The following is a 14,131-nucleotide window of genomic DNA, read 5'->3' on the forward strand; positions in this document are numbered from 1 at the left end:
AATGAGTCTTAGAACCACCTGGCAGGTGCATGGAGTACAGCACCTGGGGTGAACGCTGCATTCTGGAGCACAGAGCTTGTGGCACCAGAAACTAGCACGGGCGTTAAAGGAGGGAAAAGATGAGGGAATAGAAGCTTTGAAATGTGGGGTGAAATAAGCACAGGATAAGTTTAAAAACATTGCTGTACCTTCTAGAGCTTAGAAAGGAGACATTTAAAATGCAAAGTCAGGAATGGGCTCTTCAGCTGCACTCCAGTTAAAATGTAACAACCCAGGCCCTTTCCCTAAAAGCACAAATACTGATCAAAGAATTTCAAACTTCGTTCCCATTACCAGACCACTATCTTGTAGTCAACATGTTGCGAATTATATTCTTGTATCACATTTTTGTGTTAATTTGCTAAACATACACTTTAACGTAATCCACATTTTTAAACCATACTCTTACATTCCTTCCCGTTCTAATAAAACAGAAGCCTCAAAAACGGGACTTTGTCCCAATAGTCACAATACGTGACAATTCCTTTTCAAAAACTTTTGTTAAAATTGCTCTTGATTATTTGGATACTCAGGAAATGCTGGTAAATAAATCTACTTCTATTGTTTCTGTAAACTACAGAAATTGTTTTCTGGCTATCTCCTATTTTAATTTTCTTCATCTAACCTAAGAAGCCATAACAGCTCTGCTCCTTCAGAGGTGAACACCTAAGTGTAATAACAGAGAAGGCTTTTGCCTTAATCAGAGACCACTCTTCAGTCTAAGCTCAAGTGACAGATTCAATTGGATTTTTGAACAGTAGAACAACCAAGAAAAATCTATCATCTTATTCGGCGAGCAAGGTTTCTATATGCAGTGTCATTATTTCCGCTGCCAAGGAATCACCATGGAAAACAGTGCTCCTGAGGAAAACCATATATAACCTAAGAGAGGCTCATCTGAAGCAAATGGAGATCCTAGTCTATTTCTGATATTGATAAGAGCAATTCTGCAGGTGATCCAAACCTCTCTGGAAGTCTCCATTTTCTGGGGCCTTGTAGAGTATTCTGCCTCCAAGTTTGCTGGCGTGAAGCCATGTCATGTAGTGTTCTCAGCATTTCAAACATTGTTGCTGGCTTTTCAGGTTGCCATAACAAAATACAATAGACTGGTGGTTTAAACAACAGACATTTATTTTTTCGCTGTTTTGGAGGTGAGTCATCTGAGGGGAAGGTGTTGTCTGAGATGGCTTCCTCTGAGGCTTCTCTGCTTGGTGTGCAGATGACTGCAAACCTCTGTCTTGCATGGTCTTCCCTCTGTGTGTCAGTGTTCTAATCACTTTTTCTTTCAACAACACCAGTCATACTGACTGAGGCCCCCTCCTAATGAACTCATTTTAACTTAATTATCTCTTTCAACCCCCTATCTCCAAATTCAGTCTCATGCTGAGGTACTGGGGGTTAAGACATCAACATGAATTTTGAAGACTGACATCACCAAGATGACAAAATAAGACATCTCTTGTTATCTCTTTAATAACAATGTGGCATCCGTCCAGAGGCAAAAGTGCTTTTGTGGATGCTGAAGGATCTAGATAGATCCGGTGCGGTCCATGAAAGAGAAGAGTCATTTTGAGAAGGCAGGCCTGCATCCAGGAGGCTAAAACATGTCCCAGCTATAGACCCAGAAACAGTTCTATATCCTGGAGGATTTGGCTCTCGCCTCATTTGGATTTGGTTCTTTCACCAGCACCAAGGCGAAGGAATCTGGGAGGAGTCCCACCCACCATGAGTCAGGTAATGGATATAGAGACCTCCATGCAGCTGTGGACCCTACCATGGCCTGTGAACCAACTGTAGTTCCTCTTTGCTCCAGTCCAGGAGCCCTGGAAAATTCTGATTTAGATAATCCCCCATGGACCAGAGAGCCATGTGGAAGTCCAGGAGTCTAGCAGAGAAGTTCTAGCACAACATTAGAGAAAAAAAAGTCTAAGGCAGATGCCATGGAGAGGGTAACAGGAACAGCTTAACCACACCCACCTCACCTCTCCCTGAAAGTGACACAGCTCAGTGTCAAGAAGGTCTTTCTCAGGGGTGATTTCTCCCAAGAGGAAAAATGCAAGTAATCGAGTGAGTGAGTGAGTGAGTACTCACTGCCCCAGCTCTGCAGGGTGCTGCCAAAAAGATCCATTTCTCTCCCTCCAGTCAGAGAACTAAGTCATGAGCTGCTGAACTAGGAAGCAGGTGAGTGGCTGGGAAAATAACAAGCAGGGTACATGGAACCCAGCAGAGGGACTTGGATTCTACTACCAGTCATGGACTCTACAGGAGGCCAGTCCACAAGGAGCTTGGGATGCCTCCCTGCAGCTCTCCTACTGGCCCAGTCATAAGATGAATACAGTCTGAGGATCTGACGTGAAGCATGGGGACTATAGTTAACTAGACTGGAGTATATACTGGAAAGTTGCTAGTAAAATTTCAGTGTACTGGCGCCTGGGTGGCTCAGTGGGTTAAGCTGCTGCCTTCGGCTCAGGTCATGATCTCGGGGTCCTGGGATCGAGTTCCACGTAGGGCTCTCTGCTCAGCAGGGAGCCTGCTTCCCTCTCACTCTCTCTGCCTGCCTCTCTGCCTACTTGTGATCTCTCTCTGTCAAATAAATAAATAAAAATCTTAAAAAAAAATTTCAGTGTACTTAACACACATGCACACAAACCAAAAACAGTAATTATGTGAAAGCTTATTGTGGTAATCATCTCACAAACCATACATGTATCAAGTTATCACATTGTACACATTAGATAACAGTTATATCCCAAAAAAGCTAGAGATAAATAAATAAATAAATAAATAAATAAGCAAACCTTGTAAACTTAACCAAAGAATGGGGGAACACAATTTGCTCCATAAGAAGCCTCCATACATTTTTATCTCCAACCATGATCCCATAACATCAGTCTTTACACATCTTGCTTTAATATACTTCCTTTTCTTAATTTCATCTCATCTTCCCTTTTGTGGGCTGTACCGCTTTCTTTGGTTTTAGATCTTTAGGCTTATGATGATAAGCCTAAAATCTTATGATGCTCTCAAAGTTTAAGTTTTCAATGGAAAAAATGAAAACATAATAACATGTAAAGAAGGAGAGTCCAAATACAACACTACACACACACACACACACACAGATGTTTTCCACACTTGAACCTACACACACACACAGGTTATTCTCATTTGTTTGGGGTTGACATAACTTCTTACAGACATGACTCCACACTAACTTAAATACATTCTCACATTGCTTGGGGATGGCACCAGTGTCACATTTCTTGGATGACACTAACAGCGCGCCTGTATTCTTTTTTTTTTAATTTTTATTAACATATAATGTATTATTTGCCCCAGGAGTACAGGTCTGTGAATCGTCAGGCTTACACACTTCACAGCACTCACCATAGCACATACCCTCCCCAATGTCCATAACCCAACCACCTTATCCATACCCTCCCACCCCAGCAACCCTCAGTTTGTTTTGTGAGATTAAGAGTCTTATGCTTTGTCTACCTCCCGATCCCATCTTGTTTCATTTTTTCCTTCCCTACTGCCCACAAGCCCCCGCCATGCCTCTCAAATTTCTCATATCAGAGAGATCATATGATAATTGTCTTTACAGCGCCTGTATTCTTACCTAATTCTAAAATCACTAGCAAAATTCAACTCGGCTTCTAGACCATGGTGCCTTTTTCCCCCACAACTGTTATTACTGGGTTCTTATTTTCTTTCTCAAAACTGAAATTTTTATGCTTACTGAATATAACTCCAACAGCAAAAGCTGAACCTAAATAGCCCATGAAATGGTACTTTTGATGCTTTTATTGAAATTTTTCCCATACCTACTTTGGAGAATATATATTTTAATTTGCTAATGTGTGGTTAAAATAAGCAGGTTTGCAATTTTGACTTAAAGAAATATAACGGTCCATTTAAGAACGTTTGTGCAGACAAAAGGTGTGGTGAAGTGGTAGGGTGTGACCCATGGGACGGTCCTCCAGAACATACTTTCTGAGGGGTTCTAATCCAAACAAGAAGCTTCCTGTCACATAGCATTAAAAAGTTCCAGTTCATACATTAAGGAAGAATAAGTCCTCTACTGAAGAATATAATCTTAGACATATTTTATGGTTGGCACTATTCCATTTCATTTCCTAGACTTACATTTTTTCTCTTTTATGACCTAAACCCCAAATCATCCCTCCTACACTAATTTAACATGAAAGATAAGAACAGCTGCAGGCATTCCAGTCTAATCTGTACAGGTTACAAAAATCAAAGATTTGTTTTTCCCTTTGATACACAAAGGTGCCCAAAGCTTATTTTCACTTACCAGGTCATGCATTTCAATCCTATCTATGTGAGTAAAGCGGATCCTTAACTACTAAAAACAGGCAGTAGAACTGTAGGAACTACATCACTTGTTGCATCTCCCTTCTTTCCCCTGCTCGTAAGTTTCTGTGCCAAGGACAGTGGTCAGCCACGACTGTTCTTGTTGCCATGGAAAATGGAAAATAAATCCCATTGCCTCAGAAGTGGGACGTAGCTCAGATTTATGAAATACCCAACATCAATCGATCGTTTCTATCAAGTTGTAACACATGGTGAAAGATTTGAATTGTCTCTACCCTGGTTTCTTATCTTGCCTAAAAATTTCAGGATTTTCAGGAAGGCTACCAAACTGAACACCTTTCCTGATTAGTATTTATATGCTAGTGCCATCGTCCAGCCATGAGACTCAGGCGAGCTGCTCACAGTATTTGCGCATCTATCATTGCTCAAGGTTTGTGCTTCAAAGTGCTGTTTTGCTTTTGACACTTGACAAAGCAATGCAATTTCTTCCACCGAAAGACCCCACTTTTGCATTTACATTACAGCTGGAGTCCCGAAAGTTTGATACCGTTAATAATTCCACAAGATTGTGTGAGGAGAGACTGAAACTAACAGTTAAAATGTATTTTATAGAAATAAGTGAAGTGTATTATAATCATGTACAAGATCTTTTCGTTTAGAGTCCTTTTGATTTTTCCTTATTTTCAAATCTTTTAGGGTCTTGTAGGGTCTCTTAGATTTTTCCTTATTTTGAAATAAGTTTCTAAATGTTTTATAACAAGGTCCATAAGGCCCTATATCCATGAATTAGAAGTTATCTGAAATTTCCATTCCAGAGGCATTTTCATTTAATTTAATTTTTCACATCCACTTTAATTTTTCCACAGTATGGACTTCTTCCACATTGATGGTTGGAAGACACTTAAAAGATTCTAACAGCCTTTGTAGGTCTTTAATTACTATTGTTGGAAAACAACTTCATGCACAGGGAGTTTGTGGTCAGCCTGCAAAAAAAAGCATTCCAAGAAGCTCTTACGCATATTTGCTGATACCATATTTAACAGAGTAGCCTGTACCATGTTCACACTGATATAGACTTTTCTTTTGCCCTTAACATTAATTCAGAATAAAATTTAATGCGTTCATGCACCTAAAATATTGATTATATCATTTGTACACTCATACTCTTTTAAATGTGTTTGCCTAGAAAAATGAAAGAGCAATAAAATATTAAGCTCATTTTATACATACATGCCTATTTTAAACTTGGAGGACAAATGATACCAGTAATTAATCACCAAGTAAAATCAAAGACATCACTTCACCCCCTATATGACTCTTAGTTTCTTTTTCTTTAATTCACTTTCATGTATTTATTTTAAAAAATTTCTGAGCACTGATTATGTATGAAATCCAATCTATGTGCCTGAATCCATCAGCAAAAAACAAAGCAAGCAGAAAATTCTTGCTCTTTTATATTCCAACATGAGGAGACAGAAAGTAAAGAACAAACATAACAAACTGAAAATAAAGAATGGGCAGACTGCGGTCTTACATGGCTTGGTCAGAAGGGAGTCACAGAGAAAGTAACAGCTGTGCAAAGGCGAGAAGAGCATGAGGGTGGTACCCCGTGGGAATAACTGGGGGACCAGTGTTCTGGAGGGCAAATAATTGGGGGCAGGAGCTTGCCTGTCATGTTTAAGAAGTAGTATGATGTTCGTATAGCCGAAATTAAAAGGCAGTGTAGAACTTGTTTTGTTCAGTCTTCTGTCCCTGGGCTAGTTACCAGGCACTGAATCATTCTTGCTTATAATAAACTAGTAAGTTCTCATAAATATTATTTCAATTTCATAAACGTGTTTATATTCACCACATTTCCATGTATTTTTTATTTATATTGTTTTCATTATATTGTAAGCTTTTTCAGGATAAGAGATGGGTTCTTTACTCATTATTTTCCTCTATTCTGTTTTCTAGACCCAAGAGACATTCAATAAATGTTATTAATGTAAGTAGGAAGAAAAAAGACTTAGGAATCCTAGTTTTAAAACTCCAGCCTTGTTTCATGAATCACAGTGGTCAAATCTTTTGGTCTTTGCCTCAGTTTCCTAAAGCACAATTGAAAACCAGCTAATCAGTTGTTAAATACATGAAGCATTGTATAAATGTGAATTATAATAAAATGTGGTTCTTATTTACATTCCACAAATATATAAATAAGAAATTGGAGAGATAAATGCAGAAATCTGAATACAGCTTTTCAGGGAAAAAAATCAGTTTAAAGAGCATTGAGAAAAAAAATGCTTTTGGTGGTATGGCCACTGATAACATTCTGTGAGCTATTGACCTAGATCTTCAGCTCTAATGAAGCTTAGTACTAGTTACCTGGACGGTACAGTGATCAGGCTCTTGGGAAAGCTTTGCCTTCCACACTGATCCACTTCATGGTTAGCCTTGTTCTAGAATCATGTCTCTCCTGACTCTTAACCTTGCCAACTTTTCATCTGAATCCTTAACTTGCAGTGAAACAATGAGTCCAGTCCATAAACATCATATTTTCTTAGTTCTAAGATGCTTCATAAATCACTGATGTCAGAACGCTCTCTGATTTCTGTGCTGATCAGACTAGGGATAAGCTCCCAAATTCTTTTATTTAACATATATCATTCTAAACATTTTACTATTTCCAAATTGCCAAAAGAAGTATGGACAAATTTAGTAGGCAGATTGCTAGTGAAAAATACTAAATAAGGTCATCATTTTATTATTATCTCCTTTTCCACACAAAGCCAAGATGCTTTAAGTCTACCTTTCTTATAGTCACAGACAATGGACAGATTTTATTTCATTTAGGGACACATAAAATATCCTCCCGTCCAACCTACTATTTTAAATGGTACATTGTCATTCATTATTCACTAATTCCATATCTAATTATTTATCTTCAGCTATATGCTTCCGATTGTGCTAGATGCTGAGAATATTAAGATAATCAAGACATTCTCTCTGCCATTTAGGAAGTTAAGGCCCAGTGGTGGAGAAATAAATGTTGATAGGTTACTTTGGCCAGGGCTTTCTAGAATATTTTGTTTCAAAGGTGTGGAAACCAAGGAAACAATCCGTGCTTACCAAATTCATAAGACCTAATGTATAAAACAGTTGGTTGTCTATTTATAAATTTAAAGTTAATGATATTTCCTCAGACTGATGTGAATATTCATACTCACTGTCCAGAGAAACCTTCCCCAACACCAGATTATAAGAGAAACCAAGTTGACATTCAAAAGGTTGCCTCATGAGCATGGTATTAGAGTAAAGAAATCTGAATAGTCTTAAGCTATATAGTCAGGCTATAGTAAATATAGTAAATAGTAAATAGTAAATATAGCCCTTACAGCCTAAATTACCCCCACCATGACTTAACAGTCGGTTTCTCTAGATATATCTCTGCTATTTTACTGTTCAGGCTAGCACAGCCAAACCTTGCTCTTCTCTCCCCTAAGCTCTTTGGATTCTTCTAAACACTCCTTTTCTTCAGGCCAATTAATATATATTTGTTTCTATTTGAGTTAGTGTCATCCATTCACTTGGGTTAAATAAGAAGGAATGGTGACATCAGCATAGCTTTCTTGAGACTTATCTAAGGCAGCTGTCCCTAGCTTACCTCCCACTTTTTTAATACTATTCCTCAGGCATGCTATGTATTTAACTATATTGGCAGAAAAATATAATTTCAGTAAGCTACTGCAACAAATATATTTAATTAAAGACTTCTAAATTTTCCAAAATTGACCTCTTTCCTTCTTTCTTTTTAGGTTGTAAAAATGATGATAATTGTTGTGGTGACATTTGCCATCTGCTGGCTGCCTTATCATATTTACTTCATCCTCACTGCAGTCTATCAACAGCTAAATAGGTGGAAATACATCCAGCAGGTCTACCTGGCCAGCTTTTGGCTGGCAATGAGCTCGACCATGTACAACCCCATCATCTACTGCTGTCTGAATAAAAGGTAGAAACGAAATTATCAAACCCAAGTTTCTTGTCCCTCCTGGCTTAGCTGAAAGCATATGATGTTGTTCCAGCTTCTTGGTGCAAATTAAAAATGTCAAAAAGAAGGAAAATTTTAAAAATTCACTGAAGGGAGTACAGATCTTGATTTTTTTCCTAGACTTCAACCTACTTTATGAAATATCCCACCTTAACAATTACACCCTCAAAACAGTGAACTTAGAAGTTCTAACTGGGAAATTTTTATATGGCCTAAATTCTCCCTCCAAACCCTTCCAAATTTTGTCTGCACAAAAAGAAAAAAAATTCCATCATGATTGAAGGAGGTGAGTTGAATATGTGCTTGAGTCCTCAGAGAAATGAAGACACTTCATAGAAATATACAGATAATTTTTTAAGATGGGGAGAGAGGATGACATATGTGAGTCTCTATTAATAAGGATGTCTTGTAAACAGACTTCAAAATAGAAGATGTTGCTGTGAGGGTTATAGAATCAGTAAGGCAAGGAGAATTCCAATCCTTCTGCCCTTTCTGCCTATATAATGAGGTCAGTGAGAAAGACAGAGGGCAGTATCTATGGAAATGGACAGTGAGGAAATTGAAGTGGTCAGGGCAAAGCTACTTTTACAGTAAAGTTTTTAAAAGGTAATACTTGTAGCCAAATTTAAGACTGGAAAGGAAGATAAAATGTTGTTTCCAGATAAAAACACCTTGGTTGTATGTAAAAACACATGGAGGGGCAGGAGTAAAATTCCTAAGACTGATGATTCCCTAAAAAAACAATGTGTTTTGAGCACAACTAGAAACAGAACTTCATGTGAGTAACTGTGAGCCAAATCCTAAACTCTCTTTGCAGTTGGGCCTCCATTATACTGTTCCTTCACTTTGTTAAACACTTAATTCTTCCTTTTTTTTTTTCATTAATTGTATAAGCCATGTATCAATTCAAGCCACCCCACAAGCAGTACATCTGTTTTTAATCAACTTCACTTAATGGTTTACAAAACAAAGGATTGTGTGCTTTCATATATCATTAGATAAAAACCTTCAAGATTAGTAATTAATTCTAACATTAAATGGAACTTTAATGTAAAAATGTGTAATCATTTCTGAAAGAAGCTATTTTGAAATATGTCATTTTTAAGTGCCTTAACTGCCAAGCCTAATTCAATTAACACTTCTGCAAACATAAAATGACTGAAGAAATGTACACTGTTTCTTTGGCATAAGGATTACCTGATGCCCTGCTTTCAGTCTTCGATAACTTGCTTCCAATTGATAAGACATTAGAATTCAAACAAGAAAACTTGAAGGACTAGTACCAATACTGTGGCATACATTTTAAGAGTTTGGCAAATTCAAAACTTGATTTTGTTTAATTGCCTGAAGTAGGCTTTCTGTGACAGTTGAAGGGAATTTCCACTTGAAAACGTGATTTTTTCTTTCTGTGGCCTGCTTCTCTTCAGATTTCGAGCTGGCTTCAAAAGAGCCTTCCGCTGGTGTCCTTTCATTGAGGTTTCTAGCTATGAGGAGCTGGAGCTCAAGACCACCAGGTTTCTCCCCACCCAGCAAAGCAGCCTGTACACGGTGACCAGGATGGAGTCCATGACAGTGGAGTTTGAGCCCAGCGAGGCAGACAACACCAAATCCAGCCGGAAGAAGAGAGCTACTCCAAGAGATCCGAGCTTCAGTGGTTGCTCCCACAGGAATTCCAAATCTGCCTCCACCACATCAAGTTTCATAAATTCACCCTATACCTCTGTGGATGAATATTCCTAAATTCATTTCATAAACAAGCAGATTATAAAATTTAAGCCCTATTCTCCTGTTTAGAAGTTCTGTCCTACCTACTCTCTGGAAACAGAGGGCAATTTTGGGCAGCCGGGCTTCAACTGAGGAAGGTAGAATAGAAATGTAACAAAGACACTATTAAGATATTTGACCCCTCAAAAATTAAATGAGCCATCCATTTATTCTTTGAAAACTCTAAATTATTACATCAACAAACTAAAAATAGATTTGAAATATACTTCTAAAGTTTTTCTCATTTAAAAATTGCAATTATATATTTACGACACAAAGTAACATATGATTTTTCCAAGAGATGAAAAAAGCTTTAAAAATAAAATGTTGTGAGTGAATAAAAACAAAATCTATATAAATGAAACATTTTCATCTATAGCTATAAAACAGGAAAAAAAAGACTCATCTTCCCACTAGAATGAAGGAAAATCGCCTCGAAGAATAGGAATTAGTGAAATTTTTTGCTCAAATGAACTCACTTTGTAGAATGAAAAATTTTAAAGATTTAAAGATTTTCTCCATGAAATGTAATTGGAAAGGAAATCTAGTAAAATTATTAGACAGCTGTACATGTCATTCTCTTTATTATTTTCTCTGACAAAATAGGTTCAAAAGAAAAAAAAATAATCCTTTACTTTTTGACCATTATATAAAGTACCAAGCTAAGAAAGAGTCCAAGTTAGGACTACTTTGTCCTTAAAAGGACAAAACAAACTCCTGTGATCCTCTTTACTTTATTTTTCATAAATATTTTTCAAAAATTTTAGAAAACAGTCAGATTATAAAACATTAAAGATGCCTTCTAATGAAGAAGGAAAGAATCCCATTTGTCTCTGAAACTGGCTACCAACTTTTAGGCAAGAATTAAAGATAGTCATTCATAATTATGATGGCAGACAGGAACATCCACCAGCTCCAAAGGAAGAAGTGCTTATCCCCATAAGTCAAGGAAAAAGCTTAAGACGGACATTGACTTTATCAATTTTACAGCGTCCTTCTCCTGTCCTCTCCCTCCATTGGAAATAAGAGTAAAAACTAGGGGAAAGTATCAGAAAATCGACTCAAATGAAAATCCTTGGAAAATAAGTCAATGTACACCCATATGTACTAATAAACATGTGTAGAAAGGTGAATCAACTGTTAGAATAGAAAGTAGAATAAGAGTTTGGATATATGTGAACTAATACCATGCAAACGAGAGCATAATTTACACCTTTCCACAGAGAGCTTTCGTCTGTTTAAATAATTCAGACATCCCCCAGAAAGAAATGAGCTAATGGTCCTAAAGAAGCATCTATTTACTATAAAAAAAAATTACTGTCATATTTCTGAGAGCTATAACAAAAAAAGCACACTTTAAGTGTAGATTTCAGTGCTATAAATATTTCTTTGAATTAAAGATACTGTCAATTTTGCTCAAAAAAGCAGAAACCTGAGAACATGTATGTACAATACAAACTTTTCAGAAAGTTTAAAATATTCAGTTAGATTTTTGTTAAAGCTATCCAGCTAAACTAATTACTTATAATGCTTTATTGGATTGTTATGCCTCCACTAATACAGAACCAACTATTATGAAGAACAAGGTAAAAGCAATTATTCAAAAGAAAATCATGGTCCATTGCTGCCAGTACATTAAATTTTCCAATCCTCTTTCCTATTTTGGGCCCAAAGCCAGAAATATCTAATTAGTACAAAGTATTAAAAAAAATAATCTATACACCTCCACCATGTGTTTAAGCTGATTTCTTCTGATTGTACCAATTAGCAGACTCACATATATACACTCACAAGTGTGCAAATACAATCATCCTAATGTATGTAACAGCTTCAAAGAATTAAATTAAAAACCGAATGCTAAAATAGTAAATGGTTGTTACACAGTAGCCACAGAAAGATCAACAAAATCTATGAAGCTTGGGTGCATGCTTGTGATGAGAAATGTATCGTTATTTAGGATTTAATTGTTGAATATAATTTTTTAAATGTTCATTCCAAAACATGTAAATGCTTATCCTACAATGTGAAAGTGTCAAGAAAAAAGTCTCATATTTTAAAGCAAACATTATCTTCTTAAATTTACAAATGATTCTGAGACTGGCATTAATTAACATTCTAATTACATAGGGCCATATTCAGCTGCAGCCCATGAACATGAAGTTTGGCTCTCGGGTTCACCGTAGTTAGCCACCACCAAATGCAGTTTGAAAAACCTAATTCCTGGCCTTCATATGCTAGGAAAATGTAGTATAATTTGCTAAGACATCTAAAGAAAACTATTGCTTCAATCTGCTGTTTTGTTTGGTTCCTGTTTGTTTGTTTGTTTGGGGTTTTCCAGGAGATTTGTTGTTGCTGTGCTTACCAACTTTCACCTTTCGAGTGTGACAGAAATACCTTAGGTCCAGATGGCACCAAGAAAACTGACATCATTCACTTGGTATTTATGACCTTACAGGAAAGTTATGAAGCAGAATTTTTAAGGTTTAAAAAATAATAATAAAATGAGAACAATGTGAAAGAGAGAGGATTTTAGCCCTTTTGTCTGAATTTTGACACTGAGAATTATGGAATAATACACATGGAAATCATCCAATAGAGGTCACTTTAAATAAAGCCATGCTGATATGTTCACATGTGTCAGAGCTTGGAATAATTTACCTCCAAAATTCACCCTACCCTCTGCTGTGAAAGTTCACTCCAAATCTTTTTCATTATTTGAAGGTTAAAACTGACTAGGAATAATAGGCAGATGGTTAAAACATCCTAGGATATTTTGGATTTAGGTCAGCAACAGAAAAATACAAAATATTTTGAGAAAAGTCTGAGGGAATCAAAAAGACTTGCATCATTTTAAGTATTTTTTAAAAGACCAAAGTAAATACATAATGAAGGCTGTATTTTCATTATTTTGCATCTGGAAAAAGTGTTTTTGAAATTATCTGCATAGGAAAATATTAAAGCAAACACAACTATTATAGAACCTTATCTAACATCTTTTATTTTTTAGCAAGCTTAGTACTCTGCTGCATTATTCCATCTCCCAACTTCATGAACATGACATTTCTGACCCTGCAGCCAAATCTGTATTCTTCTCCAGATCCTGCCAATCTCTTATCAACAGAGATCCGACCAACTTCAAAGTGACCTCCGTGCTTACAAAGCATGCAGAAGAATGCCAAGAAGCTTACCATCAAACCTCAGAAGCACAAAATAAATATGAAAAAAGTCAATGCTAGCCAGCTCAGATTTTAACTTGAATTTTGTTAAAGCAGAATTACATCAAAAAACTTCTAATTAGTGTCTGGTAAATTATTCCATGGAATGCAAAGTCAGGAGAGTTACAATTTCTCATACTTTTAACAGTAACAGATTGAGATCCCACTTGTTGCTGATAACATTCTAAAAGTTAAGGAAATGAAGCATGACACAGGCCATGTAGAATAATGTTGTAATAATTTCCCTTAGGGCTAAGCACGAATGAAGAATAATGTACAATAGCTCTATATAAGGTCAGTGATTGTGTGTTATAAAATAGGCAAAAATTCTGTGTATATAAGAAATAAATAAATATAAAGTTTGTAGCTAGTAAATTAAGTATTTTTAAGTTGTTCTGATTATACTGAATAGTTTAATACAATCATACCCTTTGTATGTGTGGTTAATATGTGACAGATTTGATTTTGCTTTTTTCTTTAAAAATATTAAAAATAATATTAAAAACAAAAGCAGTCCTAGTATTTCCCTACTGGCTATCAAAATATATATTATGGAAGATCCTATATTGTCTAAACACTCTCACCCTCAGAACTAGATTGTGCTTTGCTTTCTTCCTTAGTTTTCTTCATTGAAAATATCTAGTTTTTCTAAGTTAACTTGACGCAGGAAAAAAGCATCTATGAAAAGAAAAGTTATCAAAATGTACAAAATATTCTGTGTGGAGAGTACATGAATTGGAATATAGAA

General features: G+C 36.3%; 1 protein-coding gene across 1 annotated transcript in view; it reads left to right on the forward strand.

Annotated features, from left to right (window-relative positions):
* TACR3 (tachykinin receptor 3) overlaps positions 1-10,165 on the forward strand; it is a 73,857-nt gene extending 63,692 nt beyond the window's left edge. Inside the window, exons 4-5 of the mRNA XM_032860664.1 lie at positions 8,169-8,365; positions 9,832-10,165. Coding sequence (XP_032716555.1) covers positions 8,169-8,365; positions 9,832-10,144 — 510 coding nt within the window. The 3' untranslated portion in view covers positions 10,145-10,165. The remainder of the gene's footprint in view (positions 1-8,168; positions 8,366-9,831) is intronic.
* The last annotated feature ends 3,966 nt before the right edge of the window (positions 10,166-14,131 follow it).

The sequence above is a fragment of the Lontra canadensis genome, unplaced genomic scaffold (assembly GCF_010015895.1).
Source record: "Lontra canadensis isolate GAN:19392208 unplaced genomic scaffold, GSC_riverotter_1.0 scaffold1, whole genome shotgun sequence".
In the NCBI taxonomy this organism is placed as follows: domain Eukaryota; kingdom Metazoa; phylum Chordata; class Mammalia; order Carnivora; family Mustelidae; genus Lontra; species Lontra canadensis.